General features: G+C 41.5%; 1 protein-coding gene across 6 annotated transcripts in view; it reads right to left on the bottom strand.

Moving 5' to 3' along the window:
- PCSK5 (proprotein convertase subtilisin/kexin type 5) overlaps window positions 1-15,628 on the bottom strand; it is a 163,458-nt gene that overhangs the window by 54,175 nt on the left and 93,655 nt on the right. For all 6 annotated transcript variants that reach the window (XM_083464824.1, XM_083464828.1, XM_083464825.1 and 3 more), the window contains exon 7: window positions 12,953-13,125. In XM_083464824.1, coding sequence (XP_083320950.1) covers window positions 12,953-13,125 — 173 coding nt within the window. The remainder of the gene's footprint in view (window positions 1-12,952; window positions 13,126-15,628) is intronic.

The following is a 15,628-nucleotide window of genomic DNA, read 5'->3' as shown; positions in this document are numbered from 1 at the left end:
CTAAAGAAAGACCACTTCTTACATTCTGATCTCATACTAATTACCACCTATAATTTCTCTTCACAAATGTATCGTTTAAAAATTAAAGACATGAAAAATAACCTTTTAAAAAACCAAAGGTTTGGATTCTATTGTCTTTGCTATCTGTGTGGTTAATTTCCTCTCTTTGGATTACAAAATTATTAGTACCAAATTGCCTGCTGTTGCCCACAGCTTCTCCTGTTCTAATCTCTCCAGGTCACTGATTCTGTCTTCCTGTATATTTCCTACCACTTAAGATTTAGTTTTCTTTCTCCCAGCCAATTTGGTCACTGTTGAACTGACTAAAGAAAGAAGGGAAGGGGGGGAAAGTAAAGAAAGACTCATTAACTAACTTCAGTTCACATTCAGCATACCTGTCAGTCAGAGAAATGTGATGGTGCTGATTTAGGCAAGAGTTTATTAATTTTATTTTAGGTGATGTGATGAAAACCAAATACTTAAAGTCAACACTGTATAACTCTAAGCTACATTTTTCTTCCATCAACAGGCTATTAACACAGTGAGACATTTTCCATGATTGACTGGTGCTAATTTCTCACTGGCCTTGAATGTAAGTTTGGAGGGAATGAACTGTTATCTACAGGCAAATCTGGAAGCACATATTTCCATGTCAAATCCCAAAATATAATCTCTTGGATATAGAGTGTTTCTTATTGTATTTGGTATTATTCAGCTCTACAGAGTTCAGAGATAATTTTTCTTCTGGCCTAATTGGCTAGGGCTTATACCACTTTTTGGTTCCTTCCAGAAATGCTGGTAATGAGTTTTGCTAGTTAAGCAGTTTATATCCTGTTTCCGTCACAATTTTCAAATGCTAAGAACCCTGATACAACCATCAAGAACCTATTGGGGAAACTGAAGGGAAAGAGGATCTTAAGACACTCATATGTTGTATAGAGCCCAGAATGTACATTAGGTTTTTCCCTGTCTCCCCAGTCTCTATTCCTGCACAAAGTCAGCTTAATGGTTTCTGGTTCATAGTAAATTGTGTTGCCACAGCTATTTATTGGCTGGTATCTATAGTCACAGAAGACAAGCTTTTGCAAGCTTCATAAATTTTATTTAAAAGAAATGGTATGAATGTATCTGAATCAGGTTGCTATTATTTTGCTTTTAATAGAGGGGAAAATGAGAAAGGTGCCAAGTTAAAAAGCAAAAATATTGTCCAGGATTTTAAGGAGCATTTTTATTCTAGACTGTTGCAGAGGGCGGATTTTAAATGCATAAATTGGCATGAATATGCTGAAGTATCATAACAGGCTATGTAGTAACTCAGAATTTTGCTTTTCTTTAGAATAACAGCCAGAACAGCTTCAAGCTATTCCCCAAAGAGCTATAATTAGTATTTAACAGTGCAAACATAAGAAAACAAAAGCTGCTGCTGGCTGGAATCTGAAATCGGAACCTGTGGAATGCAAGACATTTTACTTTCCCAAACACAATAAAGTCAGCAACATAACCACATATTGTGTATTTTCACTCTGGCTAACAGTTCAAGCTGTTAGTAGTAGTAGTAGCCTAGCTTTCCTCCTCAAGAGAGAAGTATTTCTGAACATTTTTGTCACTAGATAGATGCTCTGAGATCTTGAAAACAACCTTATATTCACATTTGGTTGTATTAAATATCTTCAACGTAGATTGTGATAAAGATTTTTTTAAGGGTGATAATTTGCTTAAGTCACAGAGCAGACCCACTGAATAATTTCAGTGGGTCTACTCTGTGACTTAGTTGGATAACGCCCAATAATGTCTCCAAATGTCAGAGAGGCAATACACTTATTTATTTCCAAAGTCCAACAAACTCAAACACCCTGAATCAGAATCCCATTCTGCTCTATGCGAGTTTGGGCAAGTAGAAAATTAATTTTATGAAATGGTACCTGACCCCTTTAATTAATTATCTCAAAATTAATTACTGTATCTCAAAATCAGAATTTTAACTTACTACTGTACTTATAGATGATATTTAATGGCACAAGTTTTGAATTTTTAGGGTTAAATTAGACATGACTGCAATTGCACACATCTCCGCCTCCCCCCCCCCCGCTCCTGACATTTTTAAAACCAAAAGCAACTGTGAAGGCAGCATATTTAAGTGGAATAATGGTGGCAAGCTGCTTAACTCCTTTCTCACTGGCTGCTTTACCTCCTGCACATAGCTGCCTTTCTATCCAGGGGGAAAAGAGACAGATACAAAATCTATTATAGAAAGGGGAAAAACAATTTGGGACTATGACTAGGTATGTGTGACTTTTAATTTTGGAATATGTGACATGCTGCTTTATGCTTTAACAACAATACTATGCATTTATTATTAATAATTTCATTTATAGACCACCCTTCATTCAAAAATCAGAATAGTTATGTACAAGTAACAGCACTAATACTAAACTCAATATATCTGTCTATTGTGCAGATGCCAGGGTTAAGGGATAAAGACAGCATGCTATGACCATGCAGCCCCTCCACAAACCTTTTCTGTTTTGCGTGCAAATCCCCCCCCCCCACTGGCCTTAACCAAAGTTTGGGCTTACATCGGTACTCTTATTGCCTGTGCTCATTATTAGCTAGGATTCATAGTTAATAAAGGATTTCAAACCAGTATCAAATCTCTTTTCAAGACAACTTTAAAAACTTCATGGCTTCAGTGCCAGCCCATGATATGTTGCTTCCCGAGGCAAAGGACATAAGGGTGCTCCCCTCCATTTCATGTACAGAAGTTAACTGGACTGCCAGTTCAATCTTACTCCAACACTGGCAATGGAGTAGCAACATGATAGTCCAGTGACCAGGACGGGCTGTGAAGCATGTACAGCTTTGTTGTTCTCCAGAGGGCAGTGGTCTGGGTTTACCCCCAAGCCTCTGGTGCCCAAAATGGTCACCCCCCTCTGCCTGAGGTTAGGCTTGGCTTCCCATTCATGATGGTGCTCATGCAATCTTAAAGCATGGTCAATAAATACCTAATTTACGGAAACTGAAGTTAATGGAAAGTGACTTACTCAAGGTCACACTGTAAGTCTGTGGCCTAAAATCTTTCAGTATACAACAAGCACTTCTGCATGAATCGAATGTATCATAAATACACAATAAACCACACAAGAACTGTGCAAATGATAGCATTACAGTGGTACCTCGGTTTACGAATTCAATCCGTTCCGGAAGTCCATTCTTAAACCAAAACCGTTCTTAAACCGAGGCACGCTTTCCCTAATGAGGCCACCAGTGCACTTCCACCATTCGGAATCCGTTCTTATACCAAGGCAAAGTTCTCAAAATGGGACACTATTTCCGGTTTTGCGGAGTTTGTAAACCAAATCGTTCTTAAACTGGACTGTTCTTTAACCGAGGTACCACTTTGCCTTAATCATTTTGAACACTACAGTACATTCCATGAATTCTTCTGTGATGGAATCAACTGATACATGCCCCAGCCAGAAGCCACTGTGCTGCAGTATTTAGAATGTCAGACTAGGACCTAGGAAACCAGGGTTAAAATCCCCATTTGGCCATGAAGATCACTGGGTGATACTGAGCCAGTGACTGCCTCTTTGGCAAACCCACCTCACAGGGTTGTTGTGTAAGGGGGGAAACCATGGTACGCCATCCTGAGCTTTTTAGAGAAAAGCAATAAATAAATAATAATAAATGCATAAATGCTCAAATGTGTGCATACCTATATATAAAAACCATATTTATCTCTTCAAGAATGTGCTTGTATCCACACAACTCCCAATTTGTGTGTGTTCAAATTGTGCTCAACTGTGCACATGTGCACTTTTTCAGCACCAAAAGGAGGCAGGGCAGAACGGGGTGGAATGGAAGGGGCTGACACCTGTGGCAGCCAGGAACAGACCCCTCATGTAAGCGGGGATTCCAGAGCACACTTGCTTCAGTTTTATGTTAACTCATTTAACATCATTTATCAAAAGCTTCTAAGACAGTGAACTGAAATTTTACATTTAAACTTGAGAACCTGTATCTTGAACATGGAGTAATTGGACCTGAGAGCAGTATAGAAATGGACAGAGTGGCTGATTCATCTACTTTTTCTCCACTGTCTGTGTCTCTCCATAATATGCCAATGGCAAGATGAGCAGGCAATTGAAGTAATTAAAAAGCTGCCTCCTGTGATATCACACAGTGATTTTGAGACTGTAGAAGGTACAGAAAATGGAAGGGGGACAAAAGAAACAACAACAATTCAGCTGTGCAGTATATGTGAACTGACAAAAATAAGGTGGGTGGGTATTATTACTTCTGTATAGAAAACAATATAGAGGGAAACGCAGTATTGTAATATTTCACTGAACATTCTTTGGTCATCCTCAAGACGGCCCAATGAAAGGGTTTAGAAAAACGCACAATATTTTTCTTGCAAATCCCATGCCTATAGGTTTCATGGGGAAATAAAGGAAGCTTATTTCACGGAAGGCAACCAATGCCAACACTAAAAACAACAACATACAATTTACTTTGGAAGCAGGACTAAGTACGCTTAGTTGGAAAATGTCCATAACATCCAGTACTTAGGACCACAGCCTACTGAGCAGTTAGAATTCATAAACTACAATTGTTACCCTTTAGACTGATGCTTTGGACTCTTGTTTCTATTAAAAAAAACCAACTTATTTCTGAATAATTAAAAATCCTTCCTCTGCCTTCAGAAGATTGACAGTTGTTTTGTGGTTGTAAGAGCGCCTTCTGTTCCTATCAACACTTTGAACACACACTCCAATGCCAAGGTTGGTGAAGCGAGAGAGATGAAAGGGGGCAGTGATGATGAGAGGGGAGGCACCAAGCAGAGTTCTCACAAGAGACTCAGCAGCACAACATCTGATCATTAATGTCCATCAAACATTTTGGCTCTCGTCCAGCTCACGTAAGAGAATGGTGTATTGGGAACAAGAAGGAGGCCACTGTGCCGACCCAGGCAAAAAGCCAAGGTGTCTGATTTAAGTTTCAGAGCCTGTCCTCCCATTCTCCATTACATTAAGAGTGATATGCTATGCTAGAGCTGTGCAGTACTTCATGAGTATGCAGATCTAGCTAGCCCTGCTAAGTATGCAGCTTGTACAGCATTATCATTTGGCTAGCTAAATAATTTAAAAACCTATTCCACAAAAATAGCTTTAATTTTCTAAAAACCTGACGTTTTGGCTTTGGCTATAGTTTCTGTAAATACAATGTCAAAATAACATAATATTTCTAAAACGATGCTAGGTAAAATCATATCCATGAATTAATAGTGGTCCACTGTAAGATGTACTTTGACTCTTTGAACTGATTTCCAACTCTGAGATAATTTCAGCGAAAGCCACACTCTGCAGGCCATGGTCCCATTGAAAATCAACAAACCCACCTGAGTAATTGTGATAGGGTTAGGACTGATTGCCCACCAGACCATAGGTCTGAAAACAGAATTGCTAATTTGCACGCAACCTGAAGAGGAAAAGCAACAGCTGTGTGCAGTAAGTGCCATCTCCTTGCCCCGCTTGATGCATAGCCCACAAGCCAAGTGCCTCTCCTTGCTCTCTGCTTGGAGGTTCCTTGGAGGTTCTGCAAGTGTTAACAGCTGCAATACAGCTGCCAATTCCTAGAGCAGAAGGGAAGGTCGGTGAGAGGGGAGTTTCTGCTTCCCTGTCTCCTAGCTCTGCCTGTGTTACTGGAGAAGAGAAATGTAGGTGAAATCAGAGAAGTCAGTGAGCCCAGGCTAAGGAGCACAGAACCATCAGCTCTTTTATGGAACACCAACAGCCTGAGAGAGGCATTGGAACAGCCTCACACCCACCAAGGGTAGGAAAAATAGGGAAGCCCAGGCTCCATCAGATAATATTTTGTGTCAATATTTCCCTTGCAGGAAAGGTGGTATATAAGTGCAATGAAGAAACAACAGATTAAGGAGGCCAGAGCAGCAGGTGCGGGGGGGGGGGGGAATAAGGTGAGGAAGAGGGGAGATTCAGTGTCCCCCTTCTACATGCACCTTCAATTCTGCTCCCTTCTTTATATGCAGACAGTGCAGACATATGAAAAGAAATCTGTTTGTTCCCACCATGTCTAGGGGGGCACCCCTAAACAAGGATATGTGATTCAGAGCTCTGCCGTTGTGATATCACGCATCACTGTCAGCATTTGCAAAAGGAACCTCAGTCCTCTGTGAATTTTTTCCATAGCAATGGTTTTAAAAAACATGTATATTGGGGAATATTTTCCACAAATACATAAAGCATACAGAAGTTTATCCACTATGAACATTATAAATAGCTCAGAGCCCTATTAACAATGCAGCACAACAAAAGCAGTTAAGATAATAGTTACTCCCAAGTTTGCTGGGAAGAATTAACACTCACACAAGTACTTCAAATGCAGCCAGTGAATCAAAAGCATTTCAGTGCAGGAATCTGCAGCTGTCCCACGTGGGGCTTGAACATGCAACCTTTGTGTTATCAGCACCAGGCTCTAATCAACTGAGCTATCCATGTAAATGGTTTTAAGGTCTTTAATGCTGTTTTTAATAGGTTACTTATTAAACTGGTTTTCAATATTTATATTTATTGCATGTTTTCAATGGTATCCGTTTAATTTATGCTGTGAACTGTCTTGGGTCCTGAAAGAGTTCCATTTGTTTACTCTGACCTTTCTTAGACGCTGCACACTGGACATTTTGAGAAGTATCAGCTCTCTTTTACACTGGATATGTTCTGGTCTTTGGGTGGCCAAAATTAGGTCATATAGTTGTAGCTCAACCCACTAGGCATCTGGTTCATGGTATTTTATACATGGTATTTATACATTTGACTTTATGATATCAGAATGTCCTCACAATGAGCATCAGTCATGGACAATCAGCACACTTTGTGTGGAAGTACTTCACAAATATGATGCATTAAAATGCAGAAGTGAAATCCTAATTTTTCTAAAAATCACAGAGCATGAAGTTTAAGTCTCAGCAAACTAAAGAAAGTTATTTTTCTTTAGAATATCACAGCAGTAGGGTATAAAGGGACAAGCTGGTGGTCCCCCCTAACTCGTAATAATTTTTATCATAACTATTTTTGTTTATTCTGGATCTTACTTATATCCTCAATACTGGATTCATAGAATCATAGAACTGTAGAGTTGGAAGGGATCCCAAGGGTCATCTAGTCCAACCCCTTGACAACACAGGAATCTTTCACCCAAGGTAGGGCTTGAACCCACAACCCTGAGATCACAGAGTCTCCTACTGTACTGACTGAGCTATACTGCAGCTTCAGCTTCTGTCAGCCCCAGCCAGGCCAAGGGTCAAGGCTGATGGGAGATGCAGTCCTGTGACATTTAGAGGCCCACAGGTTCCCCACCAATGCTTTGCATGGCTATGCGCTCATGCACACTTCCTCCAGGGAAGCAAGAGAAGTTATCCCAGTGCAAGGAAACATTCTGGCCAGGCAAAGGACTTGTGGAGGGTGTGGAGCAGGGCCTTTGTGGGGTGGGCCCTGGAGAAGATACAGAGCTTCCGGAGAATCCCGAGAGGGTTGACCACATTTGGCCCCAGGCCTGAGCTTCCAGAGCAGTTTTACAGATAAATGAGAAACAGTAGATGGCATAAAAGGAAATGACCGCTCTCCACAACAAACAGAGGGCGCCCTTTGTGTGCCTGCGCGCAGCACCCCCCATCCTACATGACTCCTGGACTGCTTCCCCAAGTCGCAAACCTTGAGGTTCCTGCCAAACCTCAGTTCAAAGAACCAATTGCGACTGGGGAGGCATAGCCAGGGAAGCGGGCCAAGTAAGGGCTGGGTCCGCTCTTTAAGCACAAAAGGGGGTGGACCTACATGGGAGCTCTCAGTCTCCTACCTCCCTTCGTTTAGGCCTTTTATTGCAGGTGAACTTCTTCTTTACAGGTATGCAGGCCCTGCTATGGTCTTATGATGGTTGCTGTTGAAGGACCGGGAAGGAATTTCCCTTCATTGGCAGGTTTCGCCTTCCTCATAGCAAAACATCATAACTTTGGCGGTTATAGGCTTTGGGTGGAATCCTTTAGTCTACTTTCCCTAAATGCAGCGGCGATCCCAGGGTTCCATGTTAAACGGATTGTGTTGAGGGGAGTCACTGGCCATATACTGAAAGGTTGTCAGTGCACTCCCTTGTGTTGTGGTGAAATTGGGGGGAGGGGGGGCTCTGCTTCAACATACGTCTTCCAGAGCCAGCCCAATCCCCAGACAGATTGGTTAACCCTGATGTGCCCCAGATTCCCCAGCTGGAGTCCAGGAGGGATAAATGCCCAATGCCTAAGCCAAGGTCATCCTACATCTGAAAGTTTAATAAAGTTGTGGCCAATTTTTATCCCATAACACGTTGTCACGAGCCATTATTCCACCTGGGTGTCCCCTGGGGTCGGGGGGTCTCCGCCTGGGCACGAAAAGGGAATAGGAAGGAAGGAGGAAAGTAACAAGCTAGCCATGTATGAATTTTTTTAAAAATTCATGGTGGCCATTGTGAGTGCTGCAATATCACAAAAAGTGCTTTCTCAGGGTGAGATCATGGCATGGGTCACGTGACTCGCCCAGGAATGCAGCATGGAAGATGCGCAGCCCAGTTATTGACCTGAAAAAGTTGGATAGTATTCTATAGCCACAGTTGCATAGGAGCTTTTAATATATAGAATCATAGAGTTGGAAGAGACCACAAGGGCCATCGAGTCCAAACCCCTGCCAAGCAGGAAACGCCATCAGAGCACTCCTGACATATGGTTGTCAAGCCTCTGCTTAAAGACCTCCAAAGAAGGAGACTCCAATTATCAAATATGTTTCTTCACAGAACCAACCAGAACTGGGGGGTTTTCCTGGATGCTTTACAACTTTACCTTTGACAACAAAGTACTTTTTGCTCACAGAGTAAAAACATGGAGTCTTCCATGTTCAAACTCCCCGGCATTGCAGTTTCCTGGCTATTTTCTCTTTATAAGGTATGCTACCGCTTCTGCGAATGCAAACAGCTAATTAAAGTTTACTTCCTACTTTTCTTTATGAAAACCTCAAGGCAAGGAAAATGTAAATAAAAGGAAATAGAGCTCCTTTGAAAGACAAGAACCATGTCCCTTGGGCAGAGAAAATCTACTGACTTGAGCTGTCATCATAATTTATTGGGTCCTGTTTAAACGTACAGATGATACAAACAGCAGAATTTTCTTGCAAGGCTTCTGTTGCAGAAAACATTGACTTAGCTCTGCGGCTGGCAATAGTTCAATTAGTACATATGACGATGTCCAATGGAGATTAAAAAAAAATAGGTGTAAATGTTTAGACCAGTACTTATATCTTGATAAAAGCATTGTGGGCGCCAGCGCAAACTGGCTGGCATGTGAAGCAACAACAGAAGAAGTGATGGCACTCCACACTAGAGAGTACTCTCACACAAAAAACATTGTGGCTATTAGGCACAAATTGGTAGCCACGGGACATGGAAAAGGAAGAGCATAAAAGTTTAAAAAAAATTCCACAATTTCCCTTGGGATCTCTCCCAAAACACCATCATATCAAAGAATACATCAGTCTCCATGGACTGACCTGTAAAAATCACAGATCCAGAATTAGACAGCAGAAAAAGCCTCAAGGCACACAATTTTTGTTTCCGTGGGCTCAGCTCCTCTCAAGAGCACCAGGGAAGGTCTTGCTGGACACCCAGTGAGGACACTGGGATTAGACAGCAATGTGCTGCGAATCAAGGGCTCTCCTGCCTCCTAATAGTGGTGGTGAGAAATTTCTAGCCATGAATGGTGGAGGTGGCAGCACCAGGTCTTGCACCAGCCCAAGTGCAAGATCTGGAAGGAAATGTGGTGGTTCCTTCTCAGATCTGCTATACATAAAGAATGAGTAATGAAGTAACAATGAATGAATACTAAAACAATGGATGCATTAATATATCCATGCATTAATGCTTCATCCAAATTGCATCATTTCTGGAAAGATTTCTAAAGTTCAGGATGGAATGAGCAGTAAAAGGGCTGAAGCTGAGAAGGTCTGTGTCTGAGTCAGTGCCTGAAAGGGAGACTCCCTAAGGACCTAATGGACGATACAATTCATAATGGCAGGTAGGTGGAATATACATCTATGAAATAAATACAATGCATATCTTTTTAGTTGTGGACAATAGTTCAAGTGATGGAGCTTATTATGTATCATTTGGTGTTTGTTAAGATTTGTGATGATTTTAGCATACACACTTTGACAAAGCTCTATGAAGTATTCAGAGATGATTCTCTGTTTGTATGTAGTTTTTCTATCTTTGTTTTAAATAAGATTAAGAGGGGGAAAAGCAGTTGATCAATTGATGAGTATGGAAATGGAGATAAGTTTAAAATCTGAATTTATAGTGCAGTCCTGCGTAAGGGGTAAATGTGCCCAGAATTGCAGTCTAAACCGCAAACCCACTTATACACATTTACCTGGGAGCTACTGAACTCAGTTTGGCTTGCTTCGGAGTATTCATGTGTAATAGTGTGTCAATACTGTACAAGTTTTTTTGACCCGGGTGGCGCTGTGGGTTAAACCACAGAGCCTAGGACTTGCTGATCAGCAGGTTGGTGGTTCGAATCCCCACGACGGGGTGAGCTCCCGTTGCTCGGTCCCTGCTCCTGCCAACCTAGCAGTTTGAAAGCACATCAAAGTGCAAGTAAATAAATAGGTACCGCTCCGGCAGGAAGGTAAACGGTGTTTCTGTGCGCTGCTCTGGTTTTCGCCGGAAGAGGCTTAGTCATGCTGGCCACATGACCCAGAAGCTGTATGCCGGCTCCCTCGGCCAATAAAGCAAGATGAGCACCGCAACCCCAGAGTCGGTCACAACTGGACCTAATGGTTAGGGGACCCTTTACCTTTACTGTATGAGTAAAATATACAAATAAATTATAAAAAATAATATTTTTAGAAAACACTGCTCCTGGCTCCTTTTAAAATCCAAGTACTATAATCCAACTGGCAGAATTTAAAGGAACATGAAGCCCAATTCATATTGTATGTTTTTCCAAAGATACAGTGAAAAGGGAGTTGAATTAGTCAGTTTATGCTAGAAGGAACAAAAAGAGAAGTGCTTACTTGGCCAGAAAATGAATTGAAAAGAACTTTAAGAGACTTGCATTCCAAGACCATGCAGAGTTAGTTGTGCATTAGCCCGTTGGTTTCAACAGGAATAGCAAAGGCCTCAATAAATATGTGCTGGGATATGTACTTTAGCATTATAGATTATGTTTGGCTGGGTGAGTTATGTGGAACTGGGAACCTCCAGATGTTGTTGGACTAAATATTCTAACATCCCTGTATATTGGCAATGTTAGCTGTGGTTGACTGGAGTTGGAGTCTTCTAACATCTTGAGGGCCAAAAGTTCCCACCACATTTCTTTTATATGATAAATGTGTTGAATGTTAAATTGTAAAATCCAATAAAAATTTATAAATACAATATATATAAAGTTCCCCACCACTGGCTTAAGTAATGAACTTCCACAGTAACAATTCCATTTGCTGTAGAGTCATGAAGGAAAATGGTACCTGTTGAATCTTTGCCTGAAATGCAGATTTCAAAAAGCATAGGATTGGTCCCCCCCAAAACACAGGATTCTCAAAATTTAAAAACTTAGCTAACTTAACTTGCTTTCTGCTCTTTTGAACAGAAGATACAATGATTTCAGATTGCTGCAACAAAGGGAGCTTGCAATCTCTGTGCCTTTAAAATATAAACATGATGTTGAAATTCAGCAAGGTAATCACTTCCAATCTTGGCTACTCCATTCATTTGAGTTTGCAAATGTATGAATAGAGAGCATTATTGTTTTGAAACACTACAATGAAAGGGAGCCCCCAGCTCTTCCGGTTTTATCTGAGATTTTATATCCATTTGTTTTTACTTCTATCCTTCATGCCCCACATGTAAGCCCTTTCAAGTACTACGCACATGAAGGTCGTCATAAAATTACTGAGGAGCAGGGCTGTGCCACTGACCCTGGCATCAAGTATGCCCCTGCTCTGCCCCAGGGATAGCCACATATTGGCACAGATGTCTATGGGAAGGGGGCCTATGTGTGAGTGACTGCTTGCGTGTAGCCTTCAACACTATCAGAATTTGATTACAGAGTCCCAGTCATGAGGAAGCCTTTATACAAGCAGCTACTCATGTAAAGCTTCCCTTCACATGTTCATGCCAATGTTTGGATGTTCGGGACACATGCCTAACGCTAGGACATGGACAACCATGCAGCCAGTCACAGTAAGAGAACCCCTTAATGAATACTATTTGTGAAGGTAGCTATGGAAGATTCTGAAAACTATGGTTAGAAATTAAGTGTTTCTCTAGAAATCTATGGAGACTGTAGTCCTTAGCAGGTGGGACAGAGGAGGCCACAGAGTGAGAGCCTGCTGTTTGGCTAGCATGCTACCGTCCATGCTGCGTCTTTCAGAATGAAAGGAAATGTGCTGAGATACACTCAGGCCTGCAGTGTGGCTTGAACAAGAGACATCAGGCCTTCTTTCCTTCAAAATGATTCTGCCAGAGCAACATGGAGGACCCAATCTCTGACAAGCAGGCTGCCAAATATTTTTAATTGCAGGAACTTCTCCCAACACTGGATTATTTTGAACAAGGTCACTCTCATTTCCTATGATGCCAAGCTGCCTGGGCATGCTCAGAGGCCTCTAGTTTCTGGAATACTGACTATGTAATCAGTGTGCAATTCATTTGTAATTCATAATGTCTGGATTTTTCAGTAATTATTTCAGGAAAATTATGGAACAGAACCAATGGATTCCTCCTACCCCTGGTTTCAGCAAAACCTGGTACCATAAAATGTACCACATTATCTATTTTTCATTATCTTACTATATTACTTTATTTTTCTTCTTTTCCAAATGCACAAATAGAGGATGTGTGTGTACAAACATACCGTTCTGACGCCATTCTCAAAGGCCTGGCGCGTTAAAGAAGCAGGTCCATCAACTGTCTTCCCATCATCATCGGGACCCCAGCTAGCACTGTAGATGTGTATGTGCTGGGGATTGAGGCTAAGTGATTTTGCTTCTACCATGTCTGTAACATCACCATCTAGCATCCGTACTCCTTAAAAACAAAAATGGCAAATTGTATGACAATGGACATATTGAAGCACATTGGTGGGGGGGAAATGGTTGGTGTTTTTAACTGACTCAAACATACTTTAGGCCAAAAAGCTTTGTTATTGTTCGTATTTCATGTTCTGCTTGACAGTGTGTTTTTTTATTTTATTAATAAACAAAATAAACCAAAGATAAATAGCATTTGAGCATTTTTATGCTCAAATGAAGTCTTTGGATTACTTGTTTTCACAGGATCCAGTCTATTTAATGTTTTTTAAATGGCCATTTTAAAACAAAACACATTTTTTAAAAAATAAAAAAGGGTTTTCCCAGAAAGTAATGGTGTGGAAACAAATTATAATACATTTTTAATTGGCCTCAGTTCACGATGAACATGCCAATCATCCATCTGAAAGGAAGGATAAGTGGGGTGGGGAAGCCAGCACCCGGTGCCCCTAAGTTCCTTTGAGCTGCTTGCTAAAGAGACTGTTCAAGGGCGGGGGGGGGGGAGCTGCTGTTTACCTGAGTCCTGGATCACTAGAATGCCTTCTGCTGAAATCTCCCTGCTGATATGGAAGGTGATCTCCTGTTGCTGGCATTGTCTACAGCACTTCCTTCTAGGTAACTACTGTTACCGCCACCATTTCACCCCACTGCCATTCAAATCCCACTTGGAGAGCTAAACCAGTTAGTATGGAATTATTTCTCTGTGGCAGAACCTGGAAAAGCTCTCTTGATGGTGACAGAAATGGTATATTCTCAATCTCAGAGGGCACCCTCAGGCCTTGGCACAAAGACCATTGGTGGTGAAAGAAGCAGGGATAGTAGTGGCAGTGAGAAGCAGGCCCGTTGAGTTCCACCTCACGGTGTGAGGTTTTGTGTCCTCTTATGTACATGCATCTTATGTATGTGTACATAGGGCTAGGTCCAGATTTTCTATTTCTCTCTCCTCTCTCTTTCATTTCATATTGGTGCCCTGCTTTTCCTTGCAAAATGAAGCCCAAAGCAATTAACAACATTCTAAAGCAAATGTGATTAGTATCAAAATATGAAAAATTCTATAACAATAAAAATTTACAATTTTTTGGGGGGGGGAGGTCCCTCTGCAATGTCTCCCCATGGCCTGCCTCACTGTCACCAAGGTGGTGCTGGTGTTTCCCCCTCTTCCTCCATCGGAGAGAGGGCAAGCAGTGCCCACGACACCATTGTTTGCTACTGCCACTCACCCTCCACACCCTAGGCAGGTGGGTGATGATGACAGATGCTAGGAGCCATCACAGCAGCTGCCACCCAGAGGAAGGGAGAAAGCAAGTGAACAGCACTTAGCTGCCATTGCCGCTCACTAGGACTGGAGCAGCAGCTACCACTTGCTTCCTCACCCTCCATCTATGGACAGACATTACTGTTCACTTGCCTGCTTGGGCAGGCTAGTTAATATCACCAGCTGCTGGCTGTAGTATAGGCAACACTGTTGGTGGCATGGCCAGCACAGGGGAAAGAAGGCAGGAAGGGTGGCACCAATCCTTCCAAGCAGCCCAAGGCTAGGGGGCTGCCCCACAAGGACAACTCCTGACACCAACCTTGTGAGGATGCAAGTGTGAGGATGTTTGTTCTGTTTGCTGTTTCCTTTCATGTACCTGTGTCTATTGTTCACAGACCCTATCCATGTTTACTCAGAAGTAAGTCCCGCTATGTTCAAGCCTAACTATGCCTAACTGAGCTTGATTCATTCTTGAAGCATAGATAGATATAAGGTGAATTCCACTGAGGCCCTTATTTGAGTGATGTCCCCTGATGAAGTGTGTTCGGAAAAGAAGTGGCCTATGGTGTGGTATGTTTTGCTTGTATTGTATTACATTGTGTTGTCATTATTGTACACCACCCTGGAATTGCCAGTTTAGAATAGTGTTAGATATATATATTTACTATATGGGAAGGTTTTTTACCATATGGTTTCTTGACCTTATTTATTATTGCTACAACTATTTATTAAACTTGTTAGTCACTTGCTACACAAAAGGTTTCCAACCAACTAACCACATATTTAACCACCTATTTCTTCTTCTATGCCTCCCTCCAAAAAGGGATGTGGAGAAGAGTCTCAGTTGCAGATTCACATCAGGAGAGGCATTCCATGTTTATTAACAAACACATGGCTCTTCGCAGCCTCTTCATTACACTCTGTGTAATGTCTTCACTCCATAGCAAAACTAATCAGTAACCAAGGATAAAGTAACAGCAATCAATAATTCAAGAACAGACCTCTCTGTATTGCTGCAATTTAGCATTCACTTCAGAAATGGGCACCTCCTCCACATTTATATATACCCACAGAATTCCATTTTCTTTATCTTTGAGGCATTTATTTATTTACTAAATATATCCCTTGCCTTTTTATCTATAAAGGGGATGTAAGACTGCTCACAATACTTAAAATACAATACAATAAATCACATAAGAGTAATCACTATATCAAAGGCGTAAGCTAAAGCATCAGCAGAAGAATA

This window comes from Podarcis liolepis (genome assembly GCF_965112155.1).
Source record: "Podarcis liolepis genome assembly, chromosome: 11".
NCBI lineage: Eukaryota > Metazoa > Chordata > Lepidosauria > Squamata > Lacertidae > Podarcis > Podarcis liolepis.
This window is presented reverse-complemented; position numbering and strand designations above follow the sequence as displayed.